Genomic DNA, 15,219 nt, shown 5'->3' on the forward strand with positions numbered 1-15,219 from the left:
TCTAGGAGGTGTTTCACCCTAGACCAATTCCCCACTAGAGGCTCCCCAATTGGGAGCTCCACAGGTGGGGGGCTCCTGAGTGAAGTTGCAACCTCTACCACTGATGCCACTGGGGCCTCCTGCCATCCACATGGAGGCTTCCGGGCATCTCCCCACCATCTCTACAGACAGCCTGCCTAAGGGTTGCACCTATGTAGAAGATTTCAGGTTCAGGGGTCCTACTGACTGCTGCCAGATGTAACTTCAGGGGGAAAATCCCAGGGCAAAATATCTTTGAAACTGAAATCAGCCAAAGGGAGAGATAAAGTGGGAGAATCCTGTTTATTACTTATAAACAGTCATACATTTCTGCTCTCCTATGTCTCTCATGACCCAGCTGCAGAAGAAGGGCCCCACCCAACCTCTCTAGTCTAAATATGCCCTCTCTCACCCTTGTAGTTGCCTATTGATACGAAGATGGACTACTCTCTACCCCTTGGAAACACATATTGCAATGGAGATGCACTAGGGCCAGGCAAGAGATTCTGGAAATACTGCAATTTTACCCATACCTGTATACTGACTTTGAGTAGGATAGCTTCTCTAAATTCTGCACATGTGACAGCAATCTTTTAAGGTTCCAATGTATGGATTAGGAATGCCTGAATCCTTCATAAGTCATTAAACTTTACTTCGTATTGAGCCCATACAACTATCCAGGTCCTAGGTAACCAAGAAACCCATGAAACTAATCAATACAGTATACCACAGAACTCAAACTTTTAATTCAGGAGAATTAAGTTTTGAACAATGTGCTTAAAACATTCATCTGGTGAACTCAGAGGTCCTTTTACTTACAGATTTACTACAAAAGAGTACTTTGTCAGTTCTGGGGTTTTTTTTCATAGTTTAATTTCTACTCAATTTTTTAAACTCATCATAATAAATATGCATTTTCCATTTTTAATTTAGCTTTAAATGTAAATAGAGGCATTTGCTGCTGCTATAGATAGATTGTTGTCTTTTTTCTTTTTTGTTATGATAAAATATACATGACAAAATTTACCATTTTAACTTTTTAAGTGTATGGTTCAGTTGGTGTTCTGTTTCTTTCTACAATTTTTTTTCCATTTTCAGATTATTAAAATCTATTACATACTTATTGTAGAAAAGTTGAAAGGAAATATTGCTTACATTTTAGTATTTCCTCTAGTTTTTCCATTCTTTTATAAAACAAAATTACCCATCTTATACTTATCCATATTATATTGTAAACATTTTAATATTTTTATAAAAGTATTTGTAACCTACATTTTAAAGGTGGCAATAATATTTTATCAAAAGCTTTCACTATAATGAGTTTAGTTAACCATTATGATATGTTTAAATAATTTTTCTTGGGTTTCAACATGATGATAAATGCAATGTTTACAGTCTCACAGAACAAATTCAACTGTGACTACCTAAAAATATATTGAGCTAATTTCATTTTCTAGTACATTTTGGACAATATTTCAATGCTTTTCAGAGTAGGAATATGAACATTTTGGAAATAGATTCATCAAATAAAAATAAATAAATTTGGGAGATAAGTCATGAAAATGGAAACACAACATTCCAAAATCTATGGGAGCAGATCTAAGAAGGAAGTATATAGCAAACAAGCCACCTCAAGAAACAAGAACAAGCTAAAATTAAAAACCTAACCTATACCTAAAGGAATTAGAGAAATAAGAAAAAAGAATGCCCAAAGTTATTAGAAGGAAGGGAATAATAAAGATCAGAGTGGAAGAAAATGAAATACAAGGTAAATATATAAAAGATCAATGAAACTAAGAGATGGTTCTTTGAAAAGATAAAAAATTAGTAAACCTTTAGTCAGACTCATCAAGAAAAAAAGAGAGAAGACCCAAACAAAATCACAAATGGAAAATAAGTTAAAATCCATACTACAGAAACACAAACACACGGGATCATAAGAGACTATTATGAGCATCTATGCACCAAAAAATGGACAACCTAGAATAAATGGTTGAATTTCTAGAAACATACAATCCTCTAAGACTAAATCAGGAAGAAATAGAAAATCTAAACAGACCAATTATTAGTAGTGAAATTGAATCAGTAATAAACCCAGAAAATAAAAGTCCAGGATCAGACACTGCACAGATTAATTCTACCAAACATTTAAATAAGATATAATACATATCCTCAAACTATTACAAAAGATATGAAAGGAACCCTATGAGGAGTTCCTAAGGCCAGAGTTAACTAATCACAAAACCAAAGACACTACGAAAAGAAGAAAAATTACAGGCCAAGATCCCTGAAGAAAATACATGCAAATATCCTCAACAAAATAGTAGCAAACAATTCAACAATACATTAAAGTGATTATACACCAGGATCAGTGTGATCACTCTAAGGATGCAAGGACGGTTCAGTATTTGGAAATATATCATTGTGATACACCACATTAACAAAAGGAATGACAATCATATGATCATCTCAATAGATGCAGAAAAATATATGATAAAATTCAACCTCCATTTATGTTAAAAACTCTCAACAAAGTGGGTATAGAGGGAATGTACTTCAACATAATAAAGGCCGTGTATGACAAACCCACAGTTAGCACGATACTCAATGGTGAAAAGCTAAAAGCTTTTCCTTTCAGATCAGGAACAAGACAAGGATGCCCACTCTTACCACATATATTCAACATTTTATTGGAAGTACTAGCCACAGAAATTAGTCAAGAAAAATGACAGACATGCAGATCAGCAAGGAAGAAGTAAAACTCACTGTTTGAGATGACAGGATACTAAAGCCTCCACCAAAACCTATTAGAACTAACAAATTAATTCAGTAAAATTGCAGGATACAAATCAAAATAAATAAATTAGTTTTGTTTCTATACACTAACAACTTTGGAATCAAAGAACGAGTCTCTTTTACAAATGTGTCAAAAATAGTAAAATGCCCAGGAATAAATTCAACCAAGGAGGTGAAAGAAATGTATTCTAAAAACTGTAAGGGAATTGAAGATAATATAAATAAATGAAAAGGTATGCTATGTTCATGGATTAGAAGAATTATTACTGTTAAATATCACAATACCCAATATTATCTACAGATTCAATGTGATACCAGTTCTCATTGAAGGAGACCATACAATTCTGAAATTGGTATGGAACCAGAAAAGACCCCAAATATCCAAAGAGATCTTGAGAAACAGAAAGTTGGAGGTGTCATGCTTCCACATTTCAAACTATAGTACAGAGGTATAATAACCAAAACAGCATGGTATTGGCACAAAAACAGACACACATATCAGTGGAACAAAATAGTGAGCTCAGAAATAAACCCATCCTTATATCATCAATTAATCTATGATAAAAAGAAGGCAAGAATATACAATGGGGAAATGAAAATTGGTGCAGCCACTGTGGAAAATAGTATGGAAGTTCCTCAAAAAATTAAAAATGGAGCTAATCATGTGATCCAGCAACTTCACTTCTAGGTATTTAACTAGAGCAAATGAAAAAAATATAGGTTCTCCTATGTGCATTGCATTCTTATTCATAATAGCCAAGATGTGGAAGCAACCAAGTATCCATCAATAGGTGAATGGATAAAGAAAATGTATAAATACACAATAGAATATTAAAACTCAGGCATAAAGCAGAATGAAATCTTGACATTTGCAATAACATGAAAGGTATTATGGTAAGTGTAATAAGTCAAAGACAAACACTGTATGATCTCATAAGTGTGACATAAAAAAACAATACAAATAGACAAACAAAAAAAAACTGAAACAGATTTAAAGATACAATGAACAAACCTGATAGGTGACAGAGGTTGAGCTAGGAGAGCATGGAAAAAATAGGGTGAAGGGGATTTTTAGTTACAATCTTCCAGGTATAAAATAAATAAGACTTGGGGATGTAATATACAACATTATAGTCAATAATATTGTAACAACTTTCTATGGTGACAGATGGCAACTAGATTTAATGTGGTGTCCATTTTGTAATACATATAAATGTCAAATCACTATGTTATACATCTGAAACTAATACAATATTGTATGTCAATTATTCTTCAGTTAAAATTTAACCATACATCATAGTGTAAAAATATCTCAAAGACCATGCCCACCCAATTATGAATTTGGCAACATATTTTTAATCTCACTCTACTAATATATATTCCCCAGAAAGGTGAGCACATTTATTTCTGTTTTACTGCTGTTTTCAACATCTATAATAGTGCCTGGCACAAAGTAGGTGCTCAGTAAATATTTGTGGAATTAATGAAGAAATCAATGAAAGGTAATGACACAAAAAAATCATTAAACTTGTTATATATACATATCACTAATTAATAACAATATATGTATGTGTAAACATATTATAGCCTTAAAACATTTTTTAGTATTAGAATTCTTAAAAAATGTCAGCAGGTGGGTCTTTTGGGAACAAATTTATTATGCTTTATTTCAAATGTGAATTATGTGATTGTTTTCCTTGAGTTTATTTCATTTTCAATTTTTCTTTATTGTCTAAAATTTGAACAATATAAATATATCCTTTAATTAAGATATTCCTATCTTCCTATATTTGGCCTGGAAAGGATTAAAAGAGACTTACATTGGTCATATCTAAAGAAAGATACTAAAAATACATGAGGAAAATTAGGTAAAGGAGACATACAAGTAGGAAAATAAGTCTGACAAAAGAGTTGATATTAATAAAAAGCTTTCCTTGATAGAGGAGGTCTGAAAAGCAGGCTAAGTTTTCTAACAACTGATAGAAGAAAGACACCACATTTATGGGACTTGTGTTTTCTGTGAGATAAGAGAATCCAGTTATTTTAGAAATACTGAACTATTTCTGATACTGAGGTCAAGGAGAAATATCTCACATCTCAATGAAAGGCCAGGGTTAATATGAAACGTGGCCTTTACAACTTCCTTTCAGTAATTAAAGTGACCTAGGTTGTTTTAGGAACAGTAAGTCAAAATATGAGCCACTGGTGAAGTGAACTAAATCATCTCCTAAGTGAGTTGTGTGGGGCACACTGCTTTCTTTTTTATTAAGGTATTATTGATATACACTCATATGAAGGTTTCACATGAAAAACAGTGTGATTACTACATTTACCTATATTATCGTGTCACCCCCATACCCCATTGCAGTCACTGCCCATCACTGTAGTAAGATCCCACAGAATCCCTATTTGTCTTCTCTGTGCTACACTGTCTTCCCCATGATCCCCCACACACCATGTTTGCCAATCATAATACCATCAATCCCCTTCTCCCTGCCTCCCCACTCACCCTCCCACACCCCTCCCCTTTGGTAACTGCTAGTCCCTTCTTGGAGTCTGTGAGTCTGCTGCTGTTTTGTTCCTTCAGTGTTGCTTCATTGCTATTCTCCACAAATGAGGGAAATCATTTGGCACTTGTCTTTTTCCACCTGGCTTATTTCACTGAGCATAATATCTTCTAGTTCTATCCATGTTGGTGCAAATGGCAGGATTTATTTTCTTCCTATGGCTGAATAGTATTCCATTGTGTATATGTACCATATCTTCTTTATCCATTCACCTACTGATGGACACTTAGGTGGCTCCCATATCTTGGCTATTGTAAATAGTGCTTCAATAAGCATAGGGGTGCATATGTCTTTTTGAATCTGAGAAATTATATTCTTTGGATAAATTCCTATGAGTGGAATTCCCGGGTCAAATAGTATTTCTATTTTTAATGTTTTGAGGATCCTCCATATTGCTTTCCACAATGGTTGAACTAGCATACATTCCCACCAGCAGGGTAGGAGGTTTCCCCTTTCTCCACATCCTCACCAGCATTTGTTTTTGTTAGTCTTTTCAATTCTGGCCATCCTAACTAGCGTGAGATAATATCTCATTGTGGTTTTAATTTGCATTTCCCTGAAAATTAGTTATGTGGAGCATCATTTCATGTGTCTGTTGGCCATCTGTATTTCTTCTTTGGAGAAATCTGTTCATATCCTCCACCCATTTTTTAATTTGGTTATTTGCTTTTTGGCTGTTGATGTGCATGAGTTCTTTATGTATTTTGGATGTTAACCCCTTGTCGTCTATGTTGTTTACAAATATATTCTCCCATACTGTAGGATGCCTTTTTGTTGTTCTGCTGATGGTGTCCTGTGCTGTACTGAAGCTTTTTAGTTTGATGTAGTCCTGTGTGTTCATTCTTGCTTTTGTTTCCCTTGCATTCAGAAAAAGGTTGCTCATGTTTATGTTCAAGAGATTTTTGCCTATGTTGTCTTCTAAGAGTTTTATGGTTCCATGACTTACATTCATGTCTTTGATCCATATCGAGTTAATTTTATGTATGGAGTTAGACAATAATCCAGTTTCATTCTCTTGCATGTAGCTGTCCAGTTTTGCCAATACCAGTTGTTGAAGTGGCTGTCATTTCCCCATTGTATGCCCATGGCTTCTTTATCATATTGACCATATATGGTTGGGTTTATATCTGGGCTCTCTAGTCTGTCCAATTGGTCTATTGTTCTGGTCTTGTGCCAGTACCAAATTGTCTTGATTACTGTGGCTTTATAGTAGAGCTTGAAATTGAGGAGCATAATCCCCCCAGCTTTATTCTTCCTTCTCAGGATTGCTTTGGCTATTTCAGGTCTTTTGTGCTTCCATATGAATTTTACAACTATTTGGTCCAGTTTGTTGAAGAACACTATCAGTGTTTTGATAGGGATTGTGTTGAATCTGTAGACTGCTTTAGGCAGGATGGCCATTTTGACAATATTAATTCTTGCTATCCATGAGCACAGGATGTGTTTCCATTTATTGGTATCTTCCTTAATTTCTCTCATGAGTGTCTTATAGTTTTCAGAGTATAGATCTTTCACTTCCTTGGTTAGGTTTATTCCTAGGTATTTTATTCTTTCTGATGCAATTGTGAATGGAATTGTTTTCTTGATTTATCTTTCTGCTAGTTCATCGTTAGTGTATAGGAATGCAACAGATTTTTGTGTATTAATTTTGTATCCCACAAATTTGCTGAATTCAGGTACTAGATCTAATAGTTTTGGAGTGGATTCTTTAGGGTTTTTTATGTATAGTATCATGTCATCTGAAAACAAGGACAGTTTATCTTCTTATTTACCAATCTGGATGCCTTTTATTTCTTTGTGTTGTCTAATTGCCATGGTGAGTACCTCCAGAACTGTGTTGAATAAAAGTGGTGAGAGTGGGCATGTCTTGTGCCCAATCTTAAAGGAAAGGCTTTCAGCTTCTCACTGTTAACTGTGATGTTGGCTGTGGGTTTGTCATATATCACCTTTATTATGTTGAGGTACTTGCCCTTTATACCCATTTTGTTGAGAGTATTTATCATGAATGGATGTTGAATTTTGTTGATTGCTTTTTCAGCATCTATGGAGATGATCATGTGGTTTTTGTCCTTTTTTGTTTGATGTGGTGGATGATGTTAATGGATTTTCTAATATTGTACCATCCTTGCTTCCCTGGAATAAATTCTATTTGATCATGATGGATGATCTTTTTGATGTATTTTTGAATTCGGGTTGCTAATGTTTTGCTAAGTATTTTTGCATCTATGTTCATTAGGTATATTGCTCTGTAATTTCTTTTCTTTTTTTGTGGTGTCTTTGCCTGATTTTGGTATAAGGGTGATGCTGACCTCATAGAATGAGTTTTGAAGTATTCCCTCCTCTTCTACTTTTGGAAAACTTTAAGGAGAATGGGTACTAGGTCTTCACTAAATGTTTGATAAAATTCAGCAGTAAAGCCATCTGGTCCAGTGTTTTGTTCTTAGGTAGTTTTTGATTACCAAATCAGTTTCATTGCTAGTAGTTGGTCTGTTCAGATTTTGTTTCTTTCTGGGTCAGCCTTGGAAAGTTGTACTTTTCTAGAAAGTTGTCCATTTCTTCTAGGTTATTCAGTTTCTTAGCATATTATTTTTCATAGTATTTTCTACTAATTCCTTGTATGTCTGTGGTGCTCATTCTGATTTTTCCTTTCTCATTTTTTATTCTGTTTATGTGTGCAGACTCTATTTTTTTCTTGATAAATCTGGCTAGAGGTTTATCTATTTTGTTCATTTTCTTGAAGAACCAGCTCCTGCTTTCATTGATTCTTAGTATTGTTTTATTCTTCTCAATTTTATTTTTTTCTGCTCTAATCTTTACTATGTTCCTTCTTCTAAAGACTTTGAGCCTCATTTGTTCTTCTTTTTCTAGTTTCATTAATTGTGAGTTTAGACTGTTCATATGGGATTGTTCTTCTTTCCTGAGGTAGGCCTCTATTGCAATATACTTCCCTCTTAGCACAGCCTTCACTGCCTCCCACAGATTTTGCAGTATTGAATTACTGTTGTCATTTGTCTTCATATATTGCTTGATCTCTGTTTTTCTTTGGTCATTGATCCATTGGTTATTTAGGAGTATGTTGTTAAGCCTCCATGTGTTTGTGGGCTTTTTTGTATTTTTGCGTAATTTATTTCTAGTTTCATACCTTGGTGGTCTGAGAAGGTGGTTGGTACAATTTTAATCTTTTTTAATTTATTGAGGCTCTTTTTTTGGCCTAGTATATGATCTATTCTCTAAAATGTTCCCTGTGCACTTGAGAAGAATGCGTATTCTGCTTCTTTTGGGTGTAGAGTTCTATAGATGTCTGTTAGGTCCATCTGTTGTAATGTGTTGTTCAGTGCCTCTGTCTCCTTACTTATTTTCTATCTGGTTGACCTGTCCTTTGAAGTGAGTGATGTGTTGAAGTCTCCTGGAATGACTGCATTGCATTCTATCTCCTCCTTTAATTCTGTTAGTATTTGTTTCACATATGTCAGTAGTCCTGCATTGGGTGCATATATATTTATAATGGTTATATCCTCTTGTAGGACTGACCCCTTTATCATTATGTAATGTCCTTCTTTCTCTCTTGTAACTTTCTTTGTTTTGAAGTCTATTTTGTGTGACAAGTGCCTTTTTCTGCAACACCTGCCTTTTACTCCCTATTAGTTGCGTGAAATACCTTTTTCCATCCCTTCACTTTTAGTCTGTGTATGTCTTTGGCTTTGAAGTGAGTGTGTTGTAGGCAGCATATAGTTGGGTCTTGTTTTTTTTATCAATTCAGTGACTCTATGTCTTTTGATTAGTACATTCAGACCATTTACATTAAGAGTGATTATTGATAGGTATGTACTCATTGCCATTGCAGGTTTTAGATTTGTGGTTACCCAAGGTTCAAGGGTAACTTCCTTACTTTCTTAGAGTCTAACTTAACTCACTTAGTATGATAGTACAAACACATTCTAAAGGTTCTTTTTTTCCCTTTCTTTTCTTCCTCCACCATTCTTTATATATTAAGTATCATATTCTATACTCTTTGTCTATCCCTTTTTATTACCTCTGATGACAGCTATTTAACCTTAGAAACACTTCCATCTATAGCAGTCCCTCCAAAATACACTGTAGAGATTGTTTGTGGGAGGTAAATTCTCTCAGCTTTTGCTTATATGGAAATTGTTCAATCCCTCCTTCAAATTTAAATAATAATCTTTCCCAATAGAGTATTCTTGATTCAAGCCCCTTCTGCTTCATTGCATTAAATATATCATGCCACTCCCTTCTGGCCTGTAAGGTTTCTGTTGAGCAGTCTGATGATGGCCTGATGGGTTTTCCTTTGTATGTGATCATTTTTCTCTCTCTGGCTGGCTTTAATAGTCTGTCCTTATCTTTGATCTTTGCCATTTTAATTATTATATGTATTGGTGTAGTCTTCCTTTCGTCCCTTGTATTGAGAGATCTGTGCACCTCCCTGGCCTGAGAGGCTATCTCCTTCCCCAGATTGGGGAAGTTTTCAATAATAACCTCCTCAAAAACTTTTTATCCCTTTTTCCTCTCTCTTCTTCTTCTGGTACCCCGGTAATACGAATATTGTTCCGTTTGGATTGGTCACACAGTTCTCTCAGTGTTCTTTCATTCTTAATGATTCTTTTTTCTCTCTGTGCCTCAGCTTCTTTGTATTCCTCTTCTCTAATTTCTATTTCATTTATTGTCTCCTCCACCATATCTAATCTGCTTTTAAAACCTTCCATGGTATATTTCTGATACTGTGTTCCATAATGATTGGATCTCTAACTGGAATTCATACCTGAGTTCTTGAGTGTTTTTCTGTACCTCCATGAGCATGTTTATGATTTTTATTTTGAAATCTCTTTGAGGAAGATACATGAGGTTGGTTTCATTTGCCTCTTTGTCTGGTGTATTTATGATTTTGCTTTGAACCAGCTCCCTTTGATGTTTCATATTTGTATGTGGCACCCTCTAGTGCCCAGAAGCTCTACTCTCTGGAGCTGCTCAGTCACTGGAGCATTGTTGGGAGTCGCAGGGAAGCAGTGTTGGTGCCTGAGGGGAGGAAAGATTTGTTTACTGCTTCCCAGCTGCTATGCCTTCTCTACTACAAGAACCGGTGGGCTGAGCATGCAGGTGTAAGCCTCTATGCTTTGTGTTTGTAGCTGCTGTAGACAGGGCTTCCCTCTTGCTTTCCTGAAGCCAGGGAAGGGTTTGCAGTTTGTGCGCTTGGTACGGGCTGGCTGGGAGGCAGGTGCAGCAGGCTTCATATCACTGTGGGGGGCATTGGAGCTCTGTAGCCAGCCATGGGAATGGAGTGCCTGAAGATCATGGAAGTTCCCAATCTGCTGGGCAGAGTGTACCCAGACAATTTTGCCTACCTGTCTTTTCTCCTGAGCAGTAAGCTCTGTGCAATCCTTGTCCTTTTAGCAGCCCTCTCACTTTTAGGAGGTCTCTCAGTCTGTTTTCCCAGATCAGCTGGATATGGATGCCTGTTTTCCACAAGCAGTTGGAATCTCAGTCTCCCCAAGTATTCTGCCATTCTTAGCTTTCCAACCCATCTAATCTCCATAGCACCATTCAGTGTAGGTTCATGCCCCCAGCGCAGATCTGTAGGGCTGGGTGATCAGCAGTCCTAGGCCTCCACTCCCTCTCTGCTCTGTTTCTCTTCCTCCCACTGTGAGCTGGGGTGGGGGAAGGTCTTGGGTCCTGCTGCATCACGGCTTTATTACGTTACCCTGTTCTATAAGGTCTGTTCTTTTTTCTAGGTGTGTGCAGTCTGGGACAGCCATTTTTCTTGTTGCTCTTTCAGGATTAGTTGTATTAATTCTATTTTCATATTACATGTGACTTTATGAGGAGGTCTCTGTCTCACCTCTCACACCACCATCTTTAAACCTCTCCTTTAATATGTTTGTTTTTGGCACACTGCTTTTTAAACCATTAAGTGTTTATGTTGTTTTATTTTGAATTTGATGCAGTCATTTTCCAAAAAAGATGGAGTGGGACAGGAATAAGATTCATTCTATAAGCTTCTGACATAATAAAGTAGGAAGAAAGGAGCATAATAAACATGAAGTCTATCCTCTCTTCATTAAATTGTTCTGACCCTTAAAACAACTACTCTACATATTCACTTGACACCAACATGAGGCCTTCAACTCTTCTTGGTTCCTTTTTCTATTTTCAATTTGTAATGACCTTGATCATCTTGCTATATTTCATAAGGTGACTAATTTTTGATGCAATATATAATTTCATTAAAATATTTTTATAACTACTTTTCTGAATACAGGTATTATATAGTCCCTCAAAAACTCCTGTAGGATCTGTTACAAATCATGTCATGCATCTGTCTTGTACATGATATAAGATCAGTATTCTATAAGATGGTTTAAGTCTTTCCTGTTTTGTGAAAGAATACTTTACATCATCTTACTCTAAGCTTAGAATAAACATTTAAATACTTACAAAGGTTGTCAAATATTTTGATTTTCCAATCAATTGTGTATGTTACTACTGAAAATTTTAAAAGGTGTTCCACTTTACATCCTAAGAAATGCTATATGAATACTTTGTGAGGCCCATTTTAACTGCTTCTTATTTAAAGTGACTTTCTTGTTTTCATTTTTAGTAATGATATGTTTGAAAGTTATAATAGATATAATATTAAAAACAACCTGGACCAGATGGTTTATATCATAACTGAAGACACAGAAAACTATACAAGGAATGCTGATCAGATGCTAAGGCCCTTCATCCTCCAGGTCACTGACTGTGTGGGTCGAGAAATGACCCTGCAGAGACCTTTCAGATGCACCTGCTGTGGCTTCTGTTGTCTCTCCACCAGACAAGAGGTCAGAGAACAGGGTCCAATCCATTGTTCCTCCCAGATCCAACTCTTCACAGCATGGTTGTGCTCTTCCAAAACTGCACAGGAGGGGGTTTTCACATGCTCTGCCAGTCAGAATGAAGGGAGGTAGTGGGGAGGGAGGAAGGCAGACCGTCTCACAAAGGGCTTTTTCTTGTGGGTTCATGTTCCCAGGGTTAGTTGAGTGGCTAAGTACAAATTAGGGTCATTTAGTCAGTGATCCTACTTGTGTCTACTAAATTAGGAATGTACCTCTCAGCTAGAACAGTAGTCAAACACATTTATCTCAATGTACCTACCAAATCCCCAGAGAACGTAATGCATAAACATATGCTTTTAGAGTTCTTAGAAGAGACTAGATACCTTTACTCTACCTATCATAACCCATCCCTTGCTACAGATAAAGAAGGGCTCACTTGGCAGGGGGACAGGGTTGGAAATAGAAGGCAGATGTTCTGAGTCAGAGTCCAGTTATTCTCTAACTTGTGCATCTCTAGGAAGGTTGATTGCTACTGGGAAAAGCAAGGCAGTTTAGAGAGAGGCCAACCATAGTTTTGTATCCTAGATATGCCACCTACTTAAATTTATACAATTTACTTAACCTCTTTGGGCCTCAGGGTTCTTGTATATAGATTATGTGTAATAATACCCCATAAGATTACTGTCATATTTAAAAGAAATAATTTTTTAAGTAACAGCATTTGCTAAATGTGACTCTATTTTTTTACAGCTCTGTGTTTTGATTTCCTATATAATGGAAATAGTAATAGTATCTCTCACATAGGATTTTTTGAGGATTAAATAGTAAATGAATGTTAATTACTCAGAACAGCACCCAGCACAAAGTAAGTGCTCAAAAATGTTACTTGTTGTTTCCAGATACCTTACTCCTCTATCATTATCATTTTTGTAATAACAACCTTATATTTGAGATAAATCTTCACCTCTAATCCTTGATCCTTTTGAATATACTACGAGTTTTTCTTTATTTGCATGACTTGTTTTTTCTTCTCAAATCCTGTAAGAGCAGCCTTCCAAGATTAGAGTAAGCCATGACCTAATAAAACTAATTGAAATTACAAACTTACTCAATTTATAGTAGTTTATCCCATGCTAGAGATTTTTTTCCCACTTTCTCCAGCTTTACTTGTCCTGTGTGTATATTTAGTTCTATGAAGTTTTGTTACCTGGGTAGCTTCCTATATCCACCACCATAATGCAGACACCCAACAGTTCCTTCACCACAAAAATCCACTTTTATAACCATACCTGCCACAGAATGAGAAAGAGAACTGACCCTCTCATAGCCTGTGATAATCAAGCTTCCTCTGTATCCTGAAGAAAAAGATGACCTTATCCCTCAAGGCTGCTCCCTGCAAAGACAACCCTGAGAAATGGCCAAGGCAAGGAACAGTCAGGGCCTTGCATTCTTGGAACATGCAGTAGGAAGTTTGCAGGTGCAGGAGACCCATGAAGGATGATTTCTCCCAATAATAATTCTTCTTGTCCTTGAATGAACTAAGAGTGCATAAGGTAGTGTGCATGTGTACACATATGTATATTGCATCTTCACCTCTGTTGCTGCCATCACCATGGGCTTTGTTGCAGGACACTGGAACCTGTGCAGGGCAGTTTGCAGCATCCAGAATGAGAAGAAATGAAATATGGTGAGAGTACATGGGCCATGTTCAACCTAGGGCTGTGGTTCAGATTCCATTTTCATGGTAAACAATTGCAAAAATAATATTTTTAGAATTTCCTCTTCATGACTAACCAATCTCAAAATTACCTTGTTTCAGTCTACTTTTCCATGTAATGAATTGAGGTTTAGCATATCATTTATAAAACAAATACAGTCATATGGTGAAGCATTTGTAAGATACTATATTAGGTATTTACAGAAACTTAAAGATGTACAGAATTGTACTCTATCCCTTAGTAAGTGTTTAAAGCAAAAAAATGTATGATTTAGTATGAGGCTAAACAAGAATTGTTGATATAAATCAATACAACTTAATCAGTTGGCATATGTGTACTTTATGATTCCGCCAACCAGGCCATAAGATAATTATCAACCCCATTTTTCAGAGACAAAGCTGAAATTCATCAGGAGTAGATCATAAGGAGATGGGGTATTGAGGAATTTTTTCCCACTGATGCATTTGTAATGAAAGGCATTGTATGGAAAGTGAGAAATCTCCTGGAGGAGGGGATTCAGAACAGGTGGGCTTTAGCTGATACAAGTGCTTGTAGAGCTGAGAAGTTCCCTCAGAAACCTGGTGAGGTAGTCCACTGTCCTAACCCTGTTTTCCCAGTTCCCGGAGTAGGCTGGTGGTCAGTGTCCAGTGTGTGTGTGGCAGGGGGAGGGCGAGGGGCTGGGTCCATGATGCACCCACTCTTGAGGCGAAAGCTGTATTCAATTTCATCAACCATGTGTGTATATTTATAAGTATAGTTTTTAAAAACAAAAACACAAAATAAATAAGTTCTAAATGCACATCCTGTAATTAGATAACTATTGGTTGCCAGTTAAGTTTTCCTACAGTTTTTAGTTCTGCTGCTTCTCAACAAAGGAACCAGTCATGTGAAATCATATAATTTTGTTATATATAATTACTAGGTTTATCTCAGGATTTAATTCTAGGCCGGATGGATATGCATTTGGGGGAATTTGGAGAAAAAAACATCCTAATCATGAAATGGGTGGAATGATCTGACCAGTTGCCTGTAATAACAGTGATGATAATGGTGATGCTAATGATGGTAAGACCAGCTATCCCTTGGTAGTGCTTCCTATATTCTAGGCATGATTCTGGTTATAACTACTTTCTATATATTAACTCATTTAACTCTTATAACAAACCTGTTAGATTACTAGGATCATTCCCATCTTAGAGATGAGAAAATTGAGGTTAGGTCTCTTGTACAAAGTCACCCAGCTGGCTGTATGTATATAAAGCCATTATTTGAAGGTGGCTATACCCTAAC

General features: G+C 36.2%; 1 protein-coding gene across 1 annotated transcript in view; it reads left to right on the plus strand.

Moving 5' to 3' along the window:
• Positions 1 to 15,219, plus strand: part of LOC108392836 (uncharacterized) — a 65,910-nt gene that overhangs the window by 32,079 nt on the left and 18,612 nt on the right. Inside the window, exons 4-5 of the mRNA XM_073230485.1 lie at positions 13,840 to 13,898; positions 14,852 to 14,994. Coding sequence (XP_073086586.1) covers positions 13,840 to 13,898; positions 14,852 to 14,948 — 156 coding nt within the window. The 3' untranslated portion in view covers positions 14,949 to 14,994. The remainder of the gene's footprint in view (positions 1 to 13,839; positions 13,899 to 14,851; positions 14,995 to 15,219) is intronic.

This window comes from Manis javanica, chromosome 3, assembly GCF_040802235.1.
Source record: "Manis javanica isolate MJ-LG chromosome 3, MJ_LKY, whole genome shotgun sequence".
Lineage (NCBI taxonomy): Eukaryota > Metazoa > Chordata > Mammalia > Pholidota > Manidae > Manis > Manis javanica.